Raw genomic sequence first — 15448 nt, forward strand, 5'->3', positions numbered from 1 at the left:
AACTAGGACGTTGAGAGTCATGAAGTCCTGTACAGACTGGATTCACCAGTTCACCTCTGAGAGATTTGCAAGGAGAGGAAAGGACCACATGAACTTCCGGGTGGGAACAGCGGTATGGGGGGCAACATCTTGTGGAGTATTCATAGCTTAGTTTTCTTGATGAAGTACAGAAATTCCTACCAAGTGGATCTGAGACACTTGATATCACCTCAGACTGTAATTGACACACTGTGTGTTGATTTTGTTTCTATTTCTGCAGCTCTGTAGCTTCATTGGGATTCCCATAAAAATCATCTTTGCTTGTACCCGGTTTATTTCTTATTTCCTTCATGTTGTTTGTTGTGTTTGCCGTGAAGGTGTATCATTGTTTTTTTTTCGTAGTGCTTAATAAAAGAGTTGAAAAATATTTTCTAAAAATCTGGTACAATAATTTATAGTAAAATATACCGAATACACTCTCAGTTAATTAAAAATAAATGTTGTCTTCTTTTGAGGCTGGTTGAAAGTAAATGAAACAACCAGCCCAGCACATATCTGAATGCTAGACCTAAGATGAGTGAAATTCTTTATTAAAATTATACAATTCCTTGTATAATATTAATTCTTAATTGATGACAATGTAGATTGTTTTACAATAAATACTCCATGTTAATGATGAATAAATGCAAAACCTGAAAACTGTTTTCAGAAACTAATTGATAACTAAATGAACAAGATCCAATAAGTAACTTTGAGAAATAAAAAAAATCTACTTCTTTACAAACAGGTTCTACAGTGAGATCTTGCTTAAAGAGCATAATTCACTTTTGAGTCTTACCTCCAGTGCAAAACACTCAATATGTGAAGCAAATTTTTCTGTTTGAATTCTCTTGAAAACATGATGATCTGTTTCATTCTAAAAAAAAAAAAAAAAATAATACTAAAACCATTTATAAAATACTAATGTAATTTGTTACCATACGTCCTTTTTTTTACAAAAAAGTCATCTAAAGATATTTATTTTTTCCTTCTCTTCAAAATGTGTGCTAAACACAGAATATAGCTAGTTGAATGTAACATCTTTGTATATATTTGTTAATGGGCAGTTTAATTGAATCAATTTTGGTTAACAATGACAAATCTAAAATGGAATTCATAAATAGGCATTTCAAGGCCAAGAATTAACGAAAGTATTCAAAGTTAGGAGAGCTTGCAACATTGTCACAGAGAATTTGCTGTACTGTCAAGGAGACGAGTATGGTGGTACTGGAGATAACCACTGCAACAGAGTGAATAATGTTAACAGTACAGATGGATACAGCATTGTCATCAGCAGAGTCTTTTGTTTGGAGCATAAGGCAGAAGGTCATAGAATAGCAAGTGACTCTTACCCAATTAAAGCAGAAGAGGTCTATCAAGATTAGAAGGTGGTTTTTGAAATGGTTACCAAGGATTAAAAAAGCACTGAACAGACTCATTACATAAACATTGCTCATTCAGTGAGCCATTCTTTTACAAAATTGCGTTGCTTATTGCTCATTATGCAAATCATGCTCATTAGGCAAGATTTGACTGTACTTCATTCATAATAATAATACTGATGTAAACCTTACACTATTTATTCTTCTGCATTTTCTGTTATCTTGTCATTTCTTTCCTGCAAAGCATAAACCATACCATCGAGAGTAAGGCCAATAAGAATAATGGTATGCTTCAGCAGTTATTCACTAACGCAGAATACTTTAAAGCACAACAGCAAATTGATGATGGCTAATGTGTCTTATTTGTATTATTTAAAATTGTACTTGACACTTTATCAGCCTTTTATTGCTTTTAGCATTTTAAGAAATACACATCACAGGTTCCACTTAGCCAGTTAAAAGAAGTGAAGGTTTTAGGTCCTACACTACAATAAAAATATAGCAATTTAAATGAGGAGGCTGTGCCTGTTTATTTAGTATTAATTTGTGAAATTGTAGTTCTGTTTGTGAGACATAAATAACCAGATCATATACTAATTGAAGCCTGTTTCTCTTCTTAATTTTTATGTTCTCCACCAAAAAGGATACTAATTCACATAGCTAGGAAGTGATGAATGGTACTAATAATTTCAAAGCTGCTCTTTCCAGCTGTGGATATTCTTCTTTTCACTTCATACAGAAGGCGTCAGTCTTTTGTAGATTAAATTCCATTTTAAGCATGAGTATCTATCTATGCCTGTTGTCAGCTTCAGAGTTCAATTCTGGAAAGTAACTCAATAGTTCCTCTTCCACATTATGCATCACTGTATCATGCAAGGATTGTGAGAACTTTGTACCACTGTTCCGCTGTAATTTCTTTGACTCTTTCCCTTGCATTCGGAAGATTGTCAATCATCATCATTTTAAAGACATTGACCACAAATGAAGAAAGGGATCCTTTGATTTTATCCTTGGAGACTCTTGTTTGAAATATTTTGGTGGTTAGAAAGATCGGTAAGAAATGCTAACTCTAATAACCGAACAAGGTCACAAAAATAATTCACATTTAGAATCTTGTCAGAACATTAATAATTCAGCTTTCAATTCCAGAACTCACTTCAATACCGTTCCTTTGGAAAGCTAACTGACCTCTGTTTGATAAAGGGGATTTTGATGGAGCAAACCTGTGTCTTCAAAAATGATTCTAAACAGCTGAGGTAAAATCATGACTGTCAGAGCTTGTCAATGAAGAAAGCAGCATGAAACATTTGGCATTATTGACTTTAATTTTGCAACGAGCCCATTTTTATTGCCTTTCATAGCGTCAGCACCATCAACACAAATGGTGGTGCATTTTGTCTCATCAATCTTGTAGTTGTGAGTGCTTACGAAAAACGTGTAGTACAGACACTGGCCAGTAATGCTTACAGAAAGTCCACAGTCTGAAACATCAATACATTCATCAATTTGCAAAGCAAAATATTGATTTTTTGACTAATTGTTCTTAAATGTCACCAGCCATATAATTTATTATGAAATCAATGGTACTACCTCAAAGCAGTATGCTTTTTAGCTTGTTTTCCTCCTGCTGACCTAAAATAATTTCAACCATGTCCAGGACTGCAGGCAAAATAAGATTTTTGGAATCTGTTCGTGGCTTCTCTGCTTTAGCAACTTGGTAGCTAGCTAATTACATGTTCTCATTGACACTGGATACCTAAAACCAGATAAAAAGTTGTTTAAACCAGAAAAACAAATAATCAATAACATATTATTTTTATAAACAAATAATTGTACAATTTTATTAAATGCATCATATTAGTTATCTGCGGGTTAAGGGTTTTCAGTTTCCTTTTGAAGAAGGCAAATAGTTTATCAGTTTCCTTGGAATGTTTAGTTGTGAAGTGGTGCATGGGCTTCGGTGGCATCATACCCTCAAGGGGTTTCATGCTCTCACATGACCATCTTCACTGCAAATTACACATCGAGGTTTATTATTCATGACAATAAAACAATACTTCAAATAAATGTCAAAAAAACTTTATTTTTTATTTTGATTTATGTCTGCCACAGCCACTTGTACTAGACATGGAGGGCTGTGCAGATCTTTTGAGTAACATTTCCGTTTTATGCTTGCTCAGAGCAAAGGACAATTATGCAATAACCACATACATACTCGGACAACCATATGAAGAGAGCGAAAACTGCTGTCCCTATGCTGCCCACACTCTTCCACTGCAGCAATGAATATAGATCACAGCCCACAGAGTGCTGACTGCTGCAACTAACTTGCGCAGTGCATTTGATTTCTCTATCAGTATAGTACCAATAGCAAGAAAATTAATTTTGATGCCTTTGAAATCACCGACGTAGTTTTATTGCGGTTCTGGGGGAGATCGCCAGAAATTTTTTACTTAAAAAAGGGTCGCATATTTAGAAAGACTGAAAAACACTGATCTATTTTTATAAGAACTGACACTAATTATATATGGTGGGCTGCTTGAATTTGTATGCAAAATGGCCACATTGGCTAACTTCAATGCTATGTAACTGGGAAACAGTACAATGTATGAATTTTTTTAGTTAACAATTACTTCTCAGCAGCACCACCTACTCTGCAACACCCTTACAATTTTGTTTTAACACGATTTTGGACTGCCCTGTGTATGCTCCAGATATCACTTTCAGATCAGATTATTTAGCCATAACCATATTTACATGATAGGAAATCTGCATGGGCACTACTAACTTGCTCTTTCTTGTTTATGTGTGGTAATACTGTATTATCTAAGGGCCTCAATTTCAGCCCTAAACTTGCATTTGATCATGCTGCTTTGGTGGAGGACCTAATTTCCTTCACACATTATATGAATTGGAAATATTACCTTGCAACCCAATCCCAAGACGTTTCCAACAGCAAACCTGACGTTGAATCCTGCCTTGAATAGTTCAGATCACGATCCCAACTTGATGCACCACCACTACCTCAAAATCATCACTTACAAGTCTTACAAGAATTCCTCACATCCAGCATTGCTTCACAACCCGTCCTCAGGTGCTTGCAACATGACCTTAACCTTTCCTTTGCAGAACTCCAGTCTCTGTGTTCCCTAAAAGCTAATGACTCTATCATTATTCTCCCAGCAGATAAAGGATCTACTACTCGACAGACAGGAGTATGTTAGTGAAGGTCTGTGCCAGTTGTCTGGCACCTCTACACACGGCATCTGCCATAAAGATCTCATACCTGTGATTCATACTGACCTGCAGTCCCTCCTTAAAACCTCAGTCCCCTCACAAGGACTAACACCTCAACCCATGGAACTTCTCACCCCACCCAAGCCATACATCTCCACCTTTTACCTTCTTGCTGGGATCCACAAACCCAATCATTCTGGCTGTCCTAAAGTTACTGGCTTCAAAGCACCCACCGCGTAGTTGATCAGCACCTACAACCCATAATAAAAGGCTCCTCTCCTATATCAAAGATACCAACTGTTTCCTAAATCATCTGAAATCTGTGCCCATCCCACCATTGATGCCACCTTCCTCTATACCAACATGCCCCACGTACATGTCTTGTCTGCTGCTGATGGTCTGTCTGCTGCTGATGGTCTGTCTGCTGCTGAGCATTTCCTCAGTCAGCACCCACCTGATTGCAAACCTATGACAGCCTTCCTACTCACGACACCCGCCATCTGTATTCTTCCCCCAGACACCAGTTTCTCAGAACTCTGCAGGTGTTTATACTTACGAACAACTATTTCCCTTTTGAGGGGCAGACAGATCAGGGGTACGGCCATGGGAACCAGGACGGCTCCTTCCTATGCCAACCTTTGCATGGGTCACTTGGAGGGGGCGTTCCAGGGATCCATAAGTCTTCAGCCCCTGGTTGGGTTAGGTACATTGATGACATATTTACCATAAGGTCTCATGGTGAGGCTAACCTGTTAAAATTCCAGGGATCTTTGAATACCTTCTCCCCGTTATATTTCACTTGGTCCTATCCGATTCCCTTGACAGTTGCCTTCCTTTCCACGTCAAATTTTCCCTTCCCATACAGCCTTGCCATCCAAGGTAAATAAATTTGTTTGGATGCAAACTCTTTGTAGCAATAAACCACCATTCTCACCTCAGCCTTCACTGCACATAATTACCCCACCTGCCTAGTTCAAAAGCAGATTTCCTGGGCCATCACACCCAATTCTGGTACTGCTGATCCCACCAAAAAACAACTTTTGAGCACACCACTGGTGACTCAATATTACCCTGGTCTGAAATGTATTAATCAGCTACTTCATCAGGGTGATGACTTTCTAAAATCATGCCCTGAAATGAGATCCATTCTGTCTGAAATTTTGCATACCGTACCTAGAATAGCTTTTCATCACCCTCCCAATCTCCACAATATTCTTTTCAGACCCTTTGCTCCTTCTGCACCCATCTCTCTACCTAAGGATCCTACCAATGTGACCATCCCCACTGCAAGACTTGGCTTATGCACCCTCCTACCACCACATATAGCAGCCCTGTAATTGGCAAAACATGTACTATAAAAGGGAGAGCCACCCGTGAAACGACACATCATATACCAGCTGTTGTATAAACACTGTTCAGCATTTTACATCGGCATGACTACCACCAAATTATCAATTAGGATGAATGGGCATAGGCAAAGGGTGCATATGGGCAACACACAATATTCTGTTGCAGACATGCTCTACAGCATGACAATCGTGACCTCGGCGCCAGTTTCAGCACACATGCCGTCTGGATTCTTCCACCAGACACCAGTTTCTCAGAACTCTGCTTGTGGGAACTAGTGCTACAACACGTCATTGGTTCTCGCCACCCACCTGGCCTTATTTAAGTTAGTTTCCTCTCTCTCAGCATTTTGTCACAGGAACTACTCGTTTCTTCATTCTGATACAGTTTTCTACATCTGCCATTGCCTTAGCATCTATTTTTCACCACCCCGTCCCACCTCTGTTATGTACAATGCACTTAGCTTTCCACTCTTATTCGCTCATTCATGATGTTTTAGCAGTAATCTCTGTCTTACATATTATCCTGTCTTCCACGTTTAAGCTCTCAGTCCCCAACAATCCGTCTTTCATTCTCATCCCGTGCAGTAAGTCTCCCTTGACCTGCGGTCCTGGGTGACTTTCCGGAAATCTTCCTCTTTTCCTAGACCTCTGCTGCTGCTTGGTGAGTAGATTTTTTATCTATACAATTAAATGTTTGTGTTAGCATTTATAAATGCCAATAAGGGAAAAAATAATAGAAATTGCAGAAAAAAGTTAATAGCCGTTGCATGAACCTTTACTTTCTCTGGTCTCTTGTTCAGTCCTACAGTGTTAAACCTTTATTGTTAATGCATTGCTGGGCACTGATCTAGGAGACAAGTACATGGCTGTAGCGGAATTCAGCTACAAGAAAGAGGGAACATTTTGAAAATTAGTTCTTGTGGGAGAAGCTATGTTTTCACATGCTGAAGAAAAGTCAGCATTCCCTTTTTCCTAGAAAATATAATGAATATTTGGAGAAGTGGGCCTTATGATGTCTGATCCTAGTGATCTTTCAATCTTCTTTCTGACATTATTTTTCTGTTACTTGGCTTTTTTCTTTACTGTTTCAGTATTTAGGGCTTTGATTGTTCGTAGATGGAATGGTGTACTTTGAGACATCTGTTTTTGTAGGGCATGCGCCAGTTACGGATGCATATGTTGGCATCACAAGGTTACTGTGTTGTGGCTGTAGATTCACGCGGCTCACAGCACAGGGGTCTGCTCTTTGAAAGTCACCTCAAGGGCCGAATGGTAAGCTAAATAATTTTTAGTAAAGACCTTTATTATTGTTTTTTCTGTTTATCATTTCACGATGACTGTAATAATTCCAGCTGCTGTGTTACACCATTCTTTCCTATTGCGGCAGTAATTTTCACATTTTTCATAACAATGATTTTACCAAAATCTCTAATAGTACTTTTTCTTCTGTAGCACCTAATTTTGTACATAAACATGGCAAGTGTTGCTTTCTCCTTCACCTGCAATGAAAAACTGATTCAGCACATATTACAATGTTCACATGGCAGTTGATTCAGAGTAACTAGTGTAAATCATTTTGCAGTCAGTTATGAAACCGAAATATTTTAGAAGTGCTCAGCAGGTGAAACTTGAGAAGCTGAAGTCTCCACAACATGAACACTCGTGAGCATATGTTAAATAAAGAGGTGTTATCCAAGAATATACTTGAATATGCTAGTATGATATATTCACACAGTTGGAAGCATACATCATCCACAAGTAACATTCTACTGAATATTCTTGGAACTTGCACAGAAATGTCTCCCTTCATTTTACAGTAATTTATGGGTTGGAAACACATTAACTGTAAATTCTTCTATAACTGGGTGTTCAGAAGAAGGCAAAAGCACAGCAGTTCCATTGGTATTACCCTAGTAAAGCACTACAATATTCAGACTAATTCATGGGGCGAGGACAAACCCTCTCTTCTGTTTCATGACATATAGTCTTGGAAAGCTTAATTTTTATATCCTTTGTTCCAAAGAGTGGTATTGCATGTAGTGGGGACTTTCGTATGCATTCTGGGTGGTTTCTTTCAGCAGTTTGTTATGCGACACTTAATTTGTATTTGATAACTGCCATATTTAGGGACTGAATACAGAGAATCTGGGCACACAGTTCTGAGAGTGTTTCTTGCAGAGTTATACTGACGTGACAATAACTATTGAATTTTTAGTGGCATAATTACACATTGTTTCATTTATAGCATCTGTACATCTGCTTGCAAATTCTTTCCGCAATTCATATTCCACTACAGTAGTTGCTAGCTTGTCAGTGTTGTTATAAATAATACTAGTTTTGTAGCTAATATGAACTTTTTTACAATTATGAGGAAGCCATGCTTAACAGTAAAACACTGACAGTTAATGTAGCTCATCCAAAGTAAAAATGTTCTTTACTAATTTCTGCATGTGGCTATTCACTTCACAATTTACTGGAAATGGACTGTAATGGCAAGTGTGATACTTTGTACTTGTCAGAATTGGTATGACATTATTCTTTTATAACTTAACTGTAAGAATAAATGTAAGATTTATATTGCTACAGGGTACTGTAGAATTGGCAGACCAGATTGAGGTACTGCTGTGGTTAGCAGATACTTTGGGTTATATCGACACCAGTCGTATTGCTATCCATGGCTGGTCTTATGGCGGTTACCTGAGTCTTATGGGGCTTGCTCAACATCCTGATATTTTCAAGGTAAGTAACTGCGCCTTAAAAATACTGTAAAATAAGTATGGAATTTGTTTAATCATTAAGGTTAAATGAATATCTAACGATGACAGACTAATAAACTGCATCTGATGTCTCTGCCTCTTGATATCACTGCCATATATGCACATACAGAACCAACAACCCAACAACTTCATGAGCTAAGTGCATAATTGAACCCAGTTAATTGTTAGGTAAGGTAAGCAAATTTAAAATTTTCATAAGATATTTATTTTAACACACAGGAAATTTGACATGTAACAACAACAAAATAGTGCAACAGTTAAAATTGTATGCTTTTGCAAAATTTTAGAAAAGGATGGTGATAAGTTTACTTTTATGTACACTAAATCAGATCTGACAGCACAATAAACCTCAAAGGAAAAATGCCTCAACTTCTTGTAACTTAACTTGAAGCTTAATTGAATCAAAATTTATATTGACTGAATTATAATGAAAGGATAGTTTTAATGAATTGAAAGACTCATGTAATGTGAAGTTTTTTTTTGTGAAAGGGTATAGCTAATAAAGTAACATCTGATAGGTATAAGATACATATTTTATGACATGGAAATTATGTGAATTATATATCTTTACAAGTAAAAATAATTCTAGGCAGATCACTCTCGACAGAGTGGAAACAAATAGATTCTTCCACCATCACATGAGCTGACAAAACACAGCGCTGTAACTATCAGAGTGACACTTGTAAACAATAGTGAGAACCATTCTTGATTCCAGAACATACCAATTATGATAATAAATATGCAGTCAGGTTCTTTGTGACATAGCAACTGAGAACAAACGTACAGATGAATCATTGCAGTTAGTACAATCCATGAGCCCTAAAATGAAATTTTAAAAAAGCACTTCAACAGACAACAGATCATGACCAGAAAACATAATTGAGCATACATAAGTGTAGCTTGAGTTTGTTTCAGATTAAACAATAATACCAACACCTCACAGAGAAGGCGCAGTTCAATTAACTGAATCTGCAACCGGCATATGGCTATAACCAGAGCCTGACCAGGAGCTAACTAGATATCAGGGGACACAGTGTTCAATGTTTTTAAATGCAAATCCTTGCCAGTAACGACTGGTGTGCAGTTGCTCTGATGCAGTTGCAGTCCTGACATTTAACATGTTCCTACAAATTGGCTCCAAAACAATCAGGGGCATGTATAACAGAAAACAAAATTTATTCTCAAGACTGCACATCTTTGTAGTGCCCCACTACCAATGGTCACTGGTTGTGCATGTGTTGCTGTAGTCGGAGACAAAGCTCATAAGACACACTACTAAAAGATCTGTGGTATGAGAAGATCGATTACTTTGTTACAATGGGATCAATTCGAGCTGACCACGGCTCAATGATAGCCAATACACAGGAGTACTGTGTAGTTTTGCATTGACAATTTGTAGAACCATATACATAAGGGGAGATTCTCACTTGTATGAGGATACAAGACCAACAAACATTCACTATTTATACACTAATTATTTTTAGTGATGTCATGTTGGCAATACTTCTAAATATTGTGATTCACAAGGGTATGTTCAGACTACAAGTTGTATTAATTTTTCTAAGAAGGCCAAGAGAAAGTTGCAGATTTGTCAATTTCTGGTAATCCATATTTAGCACCCCCACATATGAGAGCATTGTGAAATCTGTAAGCTGTGGAGGAACAATGATAAATCTATTGTGTTGTTAGTGGCAAGTGCCAAAACATTTGTGCTGCAAATGTGCAAGTATTCTACATCAATGCTTGCTTATATGTTAGAATTCTTCTTCTTCTTCTTCTTTTTCCATGAGAAGTAGTGGATTTTTGTTAGGGCATGTTCCAATGCCTGCTACACAGTCCAGATCTTGTGCTATAGGGTTTCCACATTATTGGCCCAATGATGAAAATTTAAGCATGACCAGACATCCAGTGTAAATAAGAGAGTGAAATATTGTGTGATAAATAAGCAGAGAGACTTTGTGAATATGTTGAAAAATAAACTCATTGTGTACAATTTATTTAGGCTTCCATGTTGAACTTAAAAAGTAAATGTTTACAAAAGAAGTTTGCATGTAATGAGTATGCATTGACATCATCTGTTTGCTGCAACAGGTAAATTTGTGTGGGACCTTCTGTCTAAAGGATATTGTATTGCAAAAATGCTGTTACTGTATAAACAGACATTGTTGTTACAGTGGGCTAAAATGGTGATATAATATTTGTCTCCCTGTGCAGGAATCTGAAATTGACTATGTGATGTGTGGAAGTTTGGATTGGTCTAGGAGGCATCCTCAGATAGCCGAAGTTGTTTGCAGCAAGTGGGAAATCTGGGTAGAGTCCCAGCCTGGCACAAATTTCCATGTGTCACAAACAGCTGATGTCAATGCATATTCTCAGGATGCAAACTTATTTTGTAATGGTTACCATACCTGTACATGTCAGTGCCAGTGTCCATGCCTTCAGACATGTATGCATGTCTGAAAGGCATTGTGCTGTGAAGATACAGACACAGTGTAAACACAGACATTGTAACCACCAATGATATAAAAGTATTTATTAGTGCTTGGTTTGTTCTTGGACTCTGCACAATCCTTGTGTTTGTTGATTCTCATTGTTACATTCCATCCTGGATTTTCTATTCCATCCTGGACTTTCCATTGTGTTTGATTCTCATTTTGTCAGAATTATAGAGGAATGTCCGAAGAATTGTTTGATGCAGTTTCTATGCTACTCTATCCTGTGTAAGCCTCTTCATCTCTGAATAACCTACATCCTTCTGAATCTGCTTACTGTATTCATCTCTTGGTCTCCCTCTATGATTTTTAACCTCCATACTTCCCTCCAATACTAAATTGGCGATCCCATGATGTCTCAGAATGTGTCCTATCAACCGATCCCTTCTTCTATTCAGGTTGTGCCACAGATTTCTTTTCTCCCCAGTTATATTCAGTACCTCCTCATGAGTTACATGGTCTACCCATCTAATCTTTGGTCTACCCATCTAATCTCTGGCATTCTTCTGTAACACCACATTTCAAAAGCTCCTACTCTCTTATTCTCCAAACTGTTCATCATCCATATTTCACTTCCATACATAGCTACACTCCTTACAAATACTTTCAGAAAAGTCTTCCTAACACTTGAATCCATATTCAATGATAACAAATTTCTCTTCTTCAGAAATGTTTTTCTTGCCATTGCCAGTCTACAATTTATATCCTCTCTTCTTTGGTCGCCATCAGTCATTTTGGTGCACAAATAGCAAAACTCACCTAGTACTTTGTTTTGTTCCTTAATCTAATTCTCTCAGCATCACCTGATTCAATTTGACTGCACTCCATTATCCTTGTTTTGTTTTTGTTAATGTTCATCTTTTATCCTTCTTTCAAGACACTTTCCATTCTGTTCAACTTCTCTTTCAAGCCCTTTATTGTCTCTGACATAGTTGCAATGTCATTGACAAACTTAAAAGTTTTCGTTTCTTCTCACTGAACTTTAATTCCTACTCCAAATTTTTATTTGGTTTCCATTACTAATTGTTCAGTGTACAGGTCAAATATTGTCAGGGATAAGCTACAAACCTGTCTTGCTCCCTTCTCAACTACTGCTTCCCTTTCATGCACCTTGACTCTTACAACTGCCACCTGGTTGCTGTACAAGTTGTAAATAGCCATTTGCTCCCTATATTCAAGCCTTGCTACTTTCAAGATGTCAAAGGGAGTACTCCAGTCAAGGTAGTCAAAAGCTTTCTCTAAGTGTACAAATGCTATAAATGTAGGTTTGCCTTTCCTTAACCTATCTTCTAAGATAAGTTGTAGAGTAAGTAATGCCTTGCGTATTCCTGCATTTCTCTGAAATCCAAACTGATCATCTACAAAGTCGGCTGCTACCAGTTTTTTTTATTCTTCTGTGAAGAATTTGTGGTAGTATTTTGCAACCAAGACTTATTAAACTGGTAATTTGGTAATTTTCCGACCTTCAGCAATTGCTTTATTTGGAATTGGAATTATTACTCTCTTCATGAAGTCGGAGGGTATTTCGCCTGATTCGTACATCTTTCTCACCAGGTGGAGTAGTTTTGTCATGGCTGGCTCTCCCAAGGTTATCAGTACTTCTGGTGGAATGTTGTCTATTCCTAGGCCTATGTTTCAGCTTAGGTCTTTCAGTGCTCTGTCAAATTCTTTTATGTCGCAGCAGCACCCCCCACAGTACCATATCTGCTTCTTCTTTATCTGAGTGAGTGAGTGAGTGAGTGAGTGAGAGAGAGAGAGAGAGAGAGAGAGAGAGAGAGAGAGAGATTCTTTGAAACATAGCTTTCACAATTTTAACTGATTTGATAATTTTCTCTCTATTGTAGTTGTATTATGGTAGATTAAGGAGGTACCTTTGTTTACGCTACAGAATTTGGAGATAGCATGGTGATCCAAAATTTCTGTGAGCTCAGATCCCCACCCAAAGCCCCCTCCCCTCCTTCCCAGACCAGAATCCTGGATTCAACTCCTGTATATACATATCTCTCTCTCTCTCTCTCTCTCTCTCTCTCTCTCTCTTCTGTGTGTGTGTGTGTGTGTGTGTGTGTGTGTGTGTGTGTGTGTGTGTGTGTGTTTCATTCTTATTGCTATCATTTAATTTATTCAGAAGTTTTGCAGATGAAATTTCATGAGCTGCTCTGTCAGTATCAATAGTAAAAAAGAGATGTGGAGAGAGCCAGAAGAAAAAACAAAATGTTGAAGAGTATTAAAGTGGGAGAGGGGAGAGGAAAGATGAAAGTGGATAAAATTTGATTCATACCTTGGAAATTAGGAAGAACTACTCGAAGTGAATCTTGGTTCCTGGGAGAAGTCAAGGGTGTCTCATTATAAATTTTCGTCAGTGTCTAAAGGCGGTTGCTTGTGGAATATTTTATGAAATTTGTTTGTGTCTTCGAAAATGCCTAACGTAATTTGTATGAAATTGTGTGCAGAAACATTATCTCTCTTTATTGGACTGGATTGTGTGTGTTGGGCTCTATGTAGATTCCTGGTGAAGGACCTGTCACACTTTCCTGAAACAAAATCTGTCAGGCCATACAACTAAAGCAAGATAAATATGGAGTTTCTTAATCACCAATGCAAAAACTATGGAATCTATTTCCATTTTGTTGAAGGAAGTTTGTGAGTGGGCTTAAATTTGCTAATTTTATTGGATCAGGTTGTTAGGTAGTAATTACTTTTGTGAGACTGGTATTGAAATAAACTACAGTGGTTGCTTTTTAATCATTTATTATATGAGATACATTCTATGAGAATGAAAACACGTGAGCCTGAAACACCTAATAAATGCCACTGGAAAACAAAGTTGCTTTTAGTGATAACAATATTGTTTATCAAGGTGTTGCTATTTGCTTATGGAGGCAGTGTCTGCATTAGCCTGGTGATGGCTGTGCATGAAGTGGTAAGGGAAACTGAGTTCAGTGACAACTATTCATATAATGACCATTTTAAATGAATTTGTCACTATGCAAAGAGAAGGAATAAAGGTGATTGTCTTATTTCATTACAGGTTGCAATAGCAGGAGCTCCAGTGACTTCATGGGCACTTTATGACACTGGTTACACAGAGCGTTATATGGATCTTCCAGAGAATAATCAGCAGGGTTACAAGCAGGGTTCTATCCTGACCTATGTAAATCAGTTTCCTGATGAGTAAGTTATCATAATTCTCATTATTATGACCACTAGAATATGATGTTACAGTTGTACTAAGATGTCAACACCTCTCATGTTTGCAGTTGCTACAGTCTGTTTCCACCTGTAATATTTAAGGAATTTCTTTTATTCAGGAAGTATGCACAAATTGAATTGTTAGAACACCAGGAATCTTCTGAATTTACCCATTTTGGAACTAAATCAGGCTCTCACATGCCAAGTATTTCTCTCACCGTATTATGTCGTCATAGTTTTGTAACAGACTATTGCGTTAATAGAAAGTGCTTAAAGTACCTGCGACACGTCATGGTTTCATGTTAGACAAAAGATATATAAAACACTTTAAGATTTGCAAACAGAAGCAAAAGCAGTTTTCATATTTACTAACTTTCCTGTAAATTTAAAATTGTGAAAAATATTTCATAATATTTCATAAAACTTGAACATTGCTCATTAGTGGATTAATTCTATTCATTTAAAGAGTTTCACTGCTGAGAGATGGAATTTAAGCAGAAAGAAATATGTTGTAGGTGCCTAACAGCTTTCTGTTATTTCAATAGTGGATGGAATATAACAACGCTTCCATGTGGCTTTGGATCATGTATTTGTCAATTCACTGTTACTGAGCGAGGTGGCGCAGTTGTTAGACACTGGACTCGCATTCGGGAGGACGACTGTTCAATCCCGTGTCCGGCCATCCTGATTTAGGTTTTCTGTGATTTCCCAAAATCCAGGCAAATGCCAGGATGGTTCCTATCAAAGGGCACGGCCGACTTCCTTCCCCGTCCTTCCCTAATCCGATGAGACTGATGACCTCGCTGTCTGGTCTCCTTCCCCAAAACAACCAACCAATTCATTGTTGTACACTGATTCTCATAAAAAAGAGCTGCAACCAGAAGGATAAGGCAGATTGTGATCATTGTCAGCAGGCAGGTAGATGGTACCACACATCACATTTAAACTTTGAAGAACCAATAATTATTGTGCTACATAGTCACAAAACGAAAATTTTAGAATAG

At 37.6% G+C, this 15448-nt stretch overlaps 1 protein-coding gene across 4 annotated transcripts in view; it reads left to right on the plus strand.

Moving 5' to 3' along the window:
- LOC124606741 (dipeptidyl peptidase 9) overlaps positions 1–15448 on the plus strand; it is a 203407-nt gene that overhangs the window by 167166 nt on the left and 20793 nt on the right. For all 4 annotated transcript variants that reach the window (XM_047138778.1, XM_047138786.1, XM_047138796.1 and 1 more), the window contains 3 exons: positions 7139–7258; positions 8573–8725; positions 14284–14426. In XM_047138778.1, coding sequence (XP_046994734.1) covers positions 7139–7258; positions 8573–8725; positions 14284–14426 — 416 coding nt within the window. The remainder of the gene's footprint in view (positions 1–7138; positions 7259–8572; positions 8726–14283; positions 14427–15448) is intronic.

The sequence above is a fragment of the Schistocerca americana genome, chromosome 1, assembly GCF_021461395.2.
Source record: "Schistocerca americana isolate TAMUIC-IGC-003095 chromosome 1, iqSchAmer2.1, whole genome shotgun sequence".
Classification (NCBI taxonomy): Eukaryota; Metazoa; Arthropoda; class Insecta; order Orthoptera; family Acrididae; genus Schistocerca; species Schistocerca americana.